The following is a 10,264-nucleotide window of genomic DNA, read 5'->3' on the forward strand; positions in this document are numbered from 1 at the left end:
GGGAGCCTTGTTTGGATTTGTCTAAGGAGACAGTGACTAAGGTTCCTGTTTCGGTTAAGCTTTTAGGGCTTGATCTTAAATTCTGGGGTCAGAGTGCTTTGATGAAGATTGCTTCCTTGATTGGCAATCCTATAAAGACTGACAGAGCTACTGCCTCTAAATAGAAGCTGAACTATGCTCGTGTAATGGTAAAGGTTGAGATTAATGACTCATTCCTAGAAAATGTTGAATTTCTTGATGAGAAGGGTGTGTGCATCACTCAAAAGGTGGAGTATGAGTGGAAGCCTAAAATCTGCAAGGTATGTCATGGTATGGGGCATGAGGATGTTAAATGTCCAAATCATAAAGTGCAAGCAAGGAACCAACATAGGCAGCCACCTAAGAATGTGTGGAGACCAGTCCAAGCTTTACTCAGCAGCAAACTAGTGTTGTGAGGGGGAGCAGAATAGTTGATCTGACTGATGATGGTGGACAGGATGTTGTGGGGGAGGCTCCCAAGTTGCTTCAGCCAAAGGTTGTCTTGGTTGGTGGTAGCAGTAACAGGTTTAGGGTGTTAAAGGAAAGGGAGTGTTCTGAACTCTTTAATGGATAGTGTGGGATTTTTTTATGTTAGGGGCCTTAACATGCCTAAGAAGTTATGTGATGTGTTATAGTTCATAAGACAACACAATATAGGGTTTTTTGGGCTCCTTGAAACAAAAGTGAAGGATAGGAATTTTGGTAAGGTGTTTGATAGAGTTGGGAGTGATTGGTCTGTCTGCTCTAATTACAGTAAGCATAAAAATGGAAGGAATTGGGTAATTTGGCTGTCACAAATTTTTGATGTGATGGTGCTTAAAGTTGAGGTGCAGCTAGTTCACTGTAAAGTAGTTCGTAAGGGTACTGGTGTTTAGTTTGAGGTTACTTTTGTGTATGGTATGAATGAAGCCGTGCAAAGGGAGGAGCTATGGGATCATCTAAGAGTGCTTGCTGGTGCTGTTCAGAATCGTTGGTTTACTGGTGGGGATTTTAATAATGTCCATAATCTTAGTGATAGGGTGGGTTCTACTGTAACTCTTGCTGAAGTAGAACCTTTTATACAATGGTTGGGTGATACTCAGTTGTTTGATTGGCAAACTGGAGGTATGTTCTATACTTGGAACAATAAGCAAGGTGGAATTGATAAAGTGTGCACTAGAATTGATAGAGTTTTGGTAAATAATGCTTGTTTGGACAAGTTTCCTAATCTACAAGCTACTTTCTTCCCTGAGGGCCTTATGGATCATTATCATTGTGTTATTCAGTTGTTTGATGGTGGAATGCAGCTGAAAAAGCCTTTTCGGTTCTTTAATATGTGGATTAATGCTCCTGGTTTCTTGGATGCTGTAAAGGAAGCTTGGGCCATTGAGTTTCAAGGAACTGATATGTTTCAATTGGTTAGGAAGTTAACTGAAACTAAAAAGAAACAGAAGTGCATTAACTTGACTTAAATTACTTGTGTTGAGACAGCTGATGCTATTGCTGAAAAGAAACTGCTGGATATTCAGTCTTAGTTGCAGAATAACCCTAGGGATGAAGATTTAATAGTGCAAGAAAGGATAGCAAGGGAGGAGTATACTCAAGCTCATAATGCTAGATATAGCTTCTTGAAGCAAAAAGCCAAGGCTCATTGGTTAAAAGATGGGGACATGAATTCTGCATTCTTTCATGCAATTATGAGGAAAACAAGAATTTAGAATAGTGTATACTCTATTGTTTGTGAGGATGGGACTGTTTTGGCTGAGCCTAGGAAAGTTTGTGAGGCTTTTCTGGACTATTATAAAGCTTTATTGGGTAGCAGTGCTGTTGCTACTGGTGAGGTGCATGCTGGGAGTATTCAGGAAGGAAAGTGTTTGGGTGCTGATCAGTCTGACAGTCTATGGCAAGAATTTTAGTGAAAAAGATGTGAAGGAGGCCCTTTGGAGTATTGAGGATGATAAAGCCCCAGGTCTTGATGGTTTTTCTAGCAAATTTTTCAAGAGTACTTGGGCTGTCCCTGGTCACTCTATCACTAAAGCTGTGCTGAATTTCTTTCATAAGGGGAAGTTGCTGAAACAAGTTAATGCTACTACTTTGACCTTGGTGCCTAAAGTTGATAATGCTAACAGGGTGACTCAATTTAGGCCAATTGCTTGCTGTAATGTTGTATACAAGATCATTTCAAAGCTCATTTGCAATAGGCTTAAGGAAGTTTTACCTGATCTAGTTGATGGTTGCCAGGGTGCTTTTGTTGCTGGAAGATCCATCTTGGATAACATTTTGGTGTGTCAAGATATGCTGAAAAGTTATAGCAATAAGAGATTGCCTCCTAGATGTACAGTTAAGGTGGATTTGAGGAAAGCTTATGATTCTATAAGCTGAAGCTTTATAAAAAATATGCTTGGGGCCCTGGGTTTTCCTGTAAAGTTTTGTTGGTTGGATTATTGGAATGTGTGTGTACTCCTTCTTTCTCTTTGATGTTAAATGGTGGCTTACATGGTTTTTTTGCTGGGAAGAAAGGGATAAGACAGGGTGATCCTATGTCACCTTTATTGTTTGTATTGCTCATGGAATACTTAACCAGAATGCTAAAGAAAATTGGGAAGAAAAAGGGTTTTAGATACCACCAAAGGTGTAAATGCTTAGCTTTGAACCATCTGATCTTTGCTGATGATCTGATGTTATTCTCTTATGGGAATATGAAGTCTATTAATCTGCTTTTTAGAGCTTTGAAGTCTTTTGAATGACGATCTAGTCTGCAGGTTAATACAGACAAGACAGCTGTTTATTTTGGTAATGTGCCAAACCAGGTCAGGGATGATATTTTGCAGCTATCTGGTTTTGTTGTGGATGATATGCCTTTTAGGTATCTTGGGATCCCTTTGAATGATAAATATCTGAGGGTTACTGACTATGATGCAATAGTTGACAAAATGTTGAGCAAAATACATTGTTGGAGTAGTAGAAACCTGTCTTATATTGCTAGAGCTACTCTGGTGAATGTACTGCTTATGAGTTTTCACACTTATTGGGCTCAATGCTTATTAATTCCTAAGACTGTAATGCTCAGAATTGTTCAGATCTGCAGAGCTTTTCTTTGGGATGGGGGTAGAGCTCCTCCCTTGGCTTGGGACTGGGTTTGTAGTGCTAAGGATGCAGGTGGCTTGGGTGTTAGGAATTGTTTGCTATGGAATAGGGCAGCTCTTGGTAGCTATGTGTGGAAAATAGCTAAAAAAACTAATTCCTTGTGGGTAAAATGGGTTCATTCAGTTTACCTAAAAGAGCAAGATTGGTGGTAGTATAAGCCAAAGAGGAGTGCTGGGTGGGGCTGGAAATTGATGTGTAAAGTCAAGGTTGAGCTCAAGGAAGGTTTTGAAATCAATAATTGGCTCAGCAAAAAATATAAGATTGTTGACTGTTATAAATGGTTACAGGGCAGTTTGACTAAAGTTCCGTGGTGCAAATGGGTTTGGAACAAATTTAATGTGCCTAAACATTCTTTTGTAGTTTGGCTAGCAGTGCCAGGCAGACTCAGAACTAGGGACAAGCTCTTACAGTTTGGGGTCTATTCTGATAGTTTATCCCTGTTATGTGGTGAAGAGACTGAGACTATTGATCACTTGTTTTTTGACTGTAAGTACAGCAAATTATGCTTAACTGGTGTCTGCAGTTGGCTAGGTATTGGCGTGCTGCAAGATAATATTGGTGAGGTTTGGAAGCATTGGAAGAAATGTGGTAAGAATAAAATTCAGAGTAAATTTTTCTTGGCCACTTTGGCTGCAGTTATCTACCATATTTGGTTAGCCAGAAATCATGTTTTCTGGCAGCATGCTGTAATTCATCCTGAGGGGTTGGTAAAGGCAATTCAAAGAGAAGTTGGTGGAAGAGCTCAACATTTGATTGATGCTAGATGGAAGACTGAAGACTGTAAATGGCTGTTTAAGCTTAGACATGTTCAGTAATTGTGGCTTTTGCTTTTTGTCTTATTTTCTGATATTTAGGTCTTGTTTCTTGTGGTTGCCTGGGGTTTGCTTTTCTAAGCCCTTCCTAGAAGGTAGCAGAATTGTCTAGCTCTCAGATGAGTTGCCAGTTTTTCCCTTGCACCCTTCTTGGAAGGTGGCTGGGGTTTTTCATGGCATCTTGGAGATGGTGTGGGCCTTAGGCTCTTGTGTAGTTTGGGTAGCCTATCCTAGGCTGTTATATTTGTAATTCTCTTGTACAGTTCACTTTCTTTCTAATGTACTTACTTACTTACCAAAATAAAAAAAAAAAGAGTCAAATGAAAGTCAAACAAATTCAAACAAAGCTTTTTGAATCAAATGAAAGTCTAATGCATTCAACAAAGATTTATGACTCAAATGAAAGTCAAACACATTCAAACAAAGCTTATTTAATAAAATGAAAGTGAAATGCATTCAATAAAGATAATTGAGTCAAATGAAAGTCAAACACATTCAAACAAGTGTTTTTGAATTAAATGAAAGTCCAATGCATTCAATAAAAATAATTGAGTCAAATGAAAGTCAAACACATTTATACAACGCTTTTTGAATAAAATGAAAGTCAAATGTATTCAATAAAGATAATTGAGTCAAATGTAATTCAAACACATTCATACAAAGCTTTTTGAATCTAATAGAAGTCGAATGCATTCTACAAAGATAATTGAGAGAAATGAAAGTCGAATACATTCAAACAAAACTTTTTGAGTCAAATGAAAGCCAAATGTATTTAACAAAGCTTTTTGACTCAAATGAAAGTCAAACACATTCAAACAAGGCTTTTTGAATCAAATGAATGTCAAATGCATTCAACAAAGCTAATTGAGTAAATGAAAGTCAAACACATTTAAACAAAGCTTTTTGAATAAAATGAAAGTGAAATGCAATTAACAAAGCTAATTGAGTCAAATGACATTCAAACACATTCATACAAAGCTAATTAAGTCAAATGAAAGTCAAATGCAATCTACAAAGATAATTGAGTTAAACGAAAGTCAAACACATTCAAACAAAGCTTTTTGTATCAAATGAAAGTCAAATGCATTCAAAAAGATTCTTTGGGTTGCATCTCAAAATCTTCATACTTAGACATGAGTAAATTGATTTTAGAACGTTTCACTTCATTAGTTCCTTCATGAGATACTTGAAGGAGATCCCAAATTTCCTTTGCGTTCTTGCACCCCATAACACGATTGTGTTCATGTGGTCGAAGTCCACAGTGAAGCAGTTTCACAACCATTGCATTGATTTCCATTTTATCAAAGTCTTCTTTCTCATATTCAGACATTGGTTTAGGGATTACCTCATTTTGAGCTTTAGTTTTGGTTACCTCGAAATCTCCTACTTCGATAACTCTCCAAACTTAGTAATTCTTTACTTTGATGAAGATCTCCATTCTGTTCTTCCAATAGGTATAGAATTTCCCATTGAACATAGGAGTTCGTTGCGTAGAGTACCCTTCTTCTAGGTTTTCATGAGTGTTCATCTTGTGCCAAGATTCTCCTCTTCAGGGTATCCTGATATCGAGAGGATTACGCTCTGATACCCATTGTTACTTTAGAAGAATACTACAAGAGGGGGGTGAATTGTAATTTAAGAGAATTGAGCTAAGAAAACAATTAAGCTACAGGAACTTAGAGTGAACACAGAGAGATTTTACGTGGAAAACCTCTTGGCCCTAACAAGAGGAAAAACCACGACCGCTTGGGATTTTAGGAAAGATTCTCCACTATAACAGGGCAAACAACCTATCACAAGCTAAAGAATCAATCTTCAAGTTCCTCTATGAACTTGAAGTTCCCAGCAGCAAGTCCCACTACTTGCTACTCTTCTCTTCTCTATTCTGTTCTCTCTCTTTATCTTCTAACTTCTCTAAGAGTTCACTCAAACTCCCAATTCCCAAATTACAACTCAATGACAAACTCTAGTGAAAGTAATTAAGAAAAACACTTAAGTGGAATGCGACTCTTGACTCTTTTATGAACAAGAAAGATAGATAAAAGTATTTGAGCAAGGTGAAGTTATTCAGAAAATAACTTCGATATTTATAGGAAAATGTTGCTTGGAAAAAACGCCATAATCTCCGCCACTTGCACCACCCCTATTGCATATCAACTCCACTACTCTACACCACTTCCAAAACTCGCAATTGTGTCTTAAAAACCAGGGCACATTTAATCCTTAAGGAAACAGTATGCTCGTGAGTGGGGAAGACTAAATCAAACATTCAGTAGCGCAAGTTTAGGAAATCAGTTTTGTAAAGATATTTTTCTAGAAAATAACTCAACTGTGTTTAAAGATAAAATCATAAAAGATTTTCTTAAACAACTTCTCCTATGTTTTAGCAAGTCAATATTTATCCTTTTTCAAATGCATTCCACTTAGCATTAATCCTAATTAACTTTCACTTACATAAAATCTAAAATAGAGAAATACTTCAGACTTTATGCTTCTCTAAGAAGTCTCTTCTCCGAGCCTTCTTTCCTTAGCTTCTGCTCCGAAGCTCTAGTTCCTTCTCAGGAACTCTTTAGTTGATCTCTTGAACTTTTAGCTCCTTGTTTTCCTTAGCCTTAAGTGATTCCTGTAAGTTATAGACAAACTACAAGACTCACAAAATTCATTAGTTCACTTGTTTGACTTGTGTTATCATCAAGGGCAAAAATATTCCCCCTTTTTGATGATGACAAACAAGGCAAACATATTAGAGCAAAAATAAACCAAGAGATCAAATAAACTACTGTAAACAAAATAAAGAATAAAATGAACTTTTTAGAGACAAGTTTTATACAAGTTTTATAATTTACTTAGGAGCAGAGAGACACAAAACTTTGAAGCAGAGATGGATGATAAGTGTGTAAGTAGTTTTCCGTTATACTTTCCCCCTTTTGGCATTATCAAAAACACAATGTATATAGCAAATTATCTCAAACACAACACCATAACATGGTCTAATGATAAGGCAGAGATCATATAAGCAATTCAAAGCAGAGAATATACACAAAATATATAGATAAACCATCATCCAAGACCAATGAAAACATCGGCCAAAAGTGCATCAAATCCACAAGTTCACAAAAGAAAGCATAATCCCTGTTTTAATTTACAGACCCAAAATAAAAGAAATTGTTCAGTAATAGCAAAATAAAAACAGAAACATGATCATCATAATAGGCGGGAGGGACAGGAAACAAGATCAAACTTCCTCTGCTGTCAGATCATCAAGCATTGCTGCAATCTTGTCCACCACCAGCTCGATTGCATCATCTCTAGCTTGAGCCACCTGAAGGAGTAGAGCCTTAGCATCACCTGCACAGCTTGAAACATCCCTTTCCAAAGTCTCCACTTTTTCAGAATTTATCTTCACTTTTGAGACAACTTCCTTCAGCATCTTCTTAATCTCTTGAAGTTCAAGAGTGACAGCTTCATTCAGCATGGCTGGGGAACTCGTCTCAGGAAACCCAGTTTCCTTAGGACCTGGTTTGGGTGATTCTTGAGAGGTAGGAACTGTAGACTCTTTCACAATGTCCTGTTCCCCTAAATCAATGAGAACATATTTTACTTCCTTAGGAGCCTATTTCTTTGACAGCCTCAGACTCTTTCTCTTCCTTCCCCCTGTTTCCAAGCCCTCTTCTTCCTGTACACCAGATTTCTGACCCTTCTCCCTCTCTCTCTCTATTTCTTCTCTCCTCCCTTTTGCTTACTTCCCTCAACATCTTTTGATTCAGCCACTTCCCCCTCAATTTGTGCCTCTTCTTCTTCTTCTTCAGAAACTACAGGCAGTACTTCTAAACAACCATACACTACATGCAGACCCCTATTTTCAAGAAAGGTTCTTTGAATGTACTGGTTATTCTGTAGGTACAGGGGTTCACAGTCAGTGAGGTTGATTTTGAAGCTTTCAAATATGGTGGTGAGGAGGTTACCATACCAATCTTCCAGTTTCTGGGTACACAATGGGCTAAGTGCTGAATCATGATTGAAGGAAAGTTGACGGGAATTTTGTGTTCGAGACAATACATGAAGATACAATCAAGCTTATTGGCTGAATCTCTTTTCTGGGTTCTGGGGACAATGTCATTGTGTACTATTTCAAACAGCAATTTTTGGAGAGGGGTAAAGTTTCTGGTGGTTTTAGGGTTTCCATGGAAGTGCTCAACAATTGACTCAATTGAGGTGTTAGGAAGAGTTTTCTGCACAGAACCTTTGAAATACAACTCACAACCAGCATTAGGAACTTCAAACAACTCCCCTAAATACTTAGCATCAAACGCAATACACTTTCTTAACACAGTGCATGTAATTTTTCCTTTATCACAAGAAAAAGACCGATGAAAATCTTTCAAAGCATCATCATACAGATGATGTGTGTCATAAATGGCATACATTTGACGAGCATTTAGGTCCTTTCTATCCTCTTTTCATAGCTTTAATGCTTAATAAATGCTTAGTTTTATGCTTTCTTGCTTAGTTTTACCTTTCCTCTCTTATTTTGTAGTTTTTGTGCATTTCGTTGGTTTTCTAGTCTTTTCTACTTTATTTGCTCTATTTTCGTGGTTTTAGGTATTAAACGAGGTTCGGGTCTTGATTTTGGTTATCCACTATGGTTGAGGAAGCTTTTGGATCAAGTTTATGGCATTCGGGAAGCTCAAGATGCAAAGAAGTGGAAGTTCCAAGTCTTGGCTCTTCTCTTGCGCTCGCTTGTAGTGCTCCCATCAAAGAGGTTGTGTGCCCACCAATATTAAGTCTTAGCTACTGCCACTTCTAGTGTTAATCACCATCATAAATCATGTGTGCATCGCTTGTGCTTGAAGATTTGAAGAGTAGAATAAAACCCATCTGGCTGCAACCGCACGCGCGGATGGTGCGGACGCACAAGGGGGCTGTGTGGTCGCACACCATGTGTGTGCGGGCGCACACCATGGTGGTGGTGCGGGCGCACATCTCTTTTGTGCGGCCGCACCGGCATCGGTCTTTTTCGATCGGATTTTGACGATTTTCCGCCTCTATATATACCTTTTGGAACCCAATTTTTGTAAGCAAGTTTCGTAATAAAATTAGATCATGTTCTTTGCTTAGTTGAGAGCTTCTCTCTCTAGATTTAGGGGTTAGTTTTAAAAATAGATTTTAGAGAGAGAAAGTGAAGAATTTCAATGGTGATTGAGAGATTGAAGATTCAATGGTGACAATTGTATTGGAGATCTACTCTATTATCAATGAGCATTTCTAAACTCTATCTCATTTATTGCTTTGCTTCGTATTCATGTTTGGATTGTTGATTTTGATTGGATTTTGATGAATTGATGATTGATGATTGATGATTGATGTTTGATTAGAGTAATTGTTCTTCTTTGATTGTTGATTCTTTGATTGTTGATTGTTGATCTCTTTAGTTTTTGGTTGATTTGATGATGATGTTAGAGTAGTTGTTTGGTTAGGGATTTGTTGAAGCTTATGCTGTACTGGATTGATGTAATTTGGGGATAATTGATGGAGTTCATAATGTGATTAAACTTGGTTGATTGATCATGTGCATGTGTGTGATTAATTAAAGAGTAGCTAACTTTGATTATTGCACTAGATTGCATTGTAAGTTCACATTGATACGGACCATTGATTTGTGGCTTGCAGTTACACGATTGAGGTGTCTTGTGATGTTTCCTAGGTAGAGTTTATCGTAGTTGACGCTAGTTAGACCTCTAGGAGAATAGCTTGATATGCTCTTTTGGTTGCATGTTTGATTTTCCCTCACATTGCTTGACTTAGTCGACTTTCCATTCCAATTTGCTATGTTCAGTGCTATTATTTGCGGATTCTAATCCCTAGCATTTTATTTGTTTGATTTCTTTTTCTTAGTAGTTGTTAGTTTCCTCTTTTACCCTTCGTTTTCGACCTAGCTTAGGCACATAATTGGAAGCACTTAGACATTACCGTTCCTTTGGGTTCGACCCTTGACTTACCTCTATACTTGTATTTAGGTTTGTTGAGTGTTTATAAATCTTGTTTGGCTTAAGAGGATTAGTTTAACGACCTAATTTTCCCACGTCAACAGAGGCTTATTAACGCATTCACTCAACAGAAAAGTCCAATTTTAAAAATCAATTAACTCAAGAAATTCATTGAACTTACTAGCTTTAAACCAAGGTAGGTTCAAGCTCAGAACTGATATGAAGTGGTTTGCATTGTCTTCAACCCGCTTGATCGCTGCTGTCTTGTTCTTGTAGGAAACCCCCAATTCTTTGATTTCTTCTTCTTTGGACTGCTGACTT

At 37.6% G+C, this 10,264-nt stretch overlaps 1 protein-coding gene across 1 annotated transcript; it reads left to right on the forward strand.

Moving 5' to 3' along the window:
• Positions 1–185: 185 nt before the first annotated feature.
• LOC145619702 (uncharacterized) lies at positions 186–1,715 on the forward strand. Its single transcript, XM_081674405.1, has 5 exons — positions 186–299; positions 476–569; positions 676–797; positions 894–1,415; positions 1,533–1,715. Exons 1-5 carry the CDS (start codon positions 186–188, stop codon positions 1,713–1,715), a joined length of 1,035 nt encoding a protein of 344 aa, XP_081530531.1.
• Positions 1,716–10,264: the final 8,549 nt, after the last annotated feature.

Source organism: Chenopodium album, chromosome 27 (genome assembly GCF_948465745.1).
Source record: "Chenopodium album chromosome 27, dcCheAlbu1.1, whole genome shotgun sequence".
NCBI lineage: Eukaryota > Viridiplantae > Streptophyta > Magnoliopsida > Caryophyllales > Amaranthaceae > Chenopodium > Chenopodium album.

Bases quoted from the DNA above. Each gene is read 5' to 3' on its own strand.
- LOC145619702 (XM_081674405.1), top strand. From the start codon at position 186: ATGGTAAAGGTTGAGATTAATGACTCATTCCTAGAAAATGTTGAATTT. The intron at 570-675 runs GTTCTGAACTCT...AACACAATATAG, and splicing joins GGTGTTAAAGGAAAGGGAGT to GGTTTTTTGGGCTCCTTGAA. The intron at 798-893 runs GTAATTTGGCTG...ACTGGTGTTTAG, and splicing joins ATAAAAATGGAAGGAATTGG to TTTGAGGTTACTTTTGTGTA.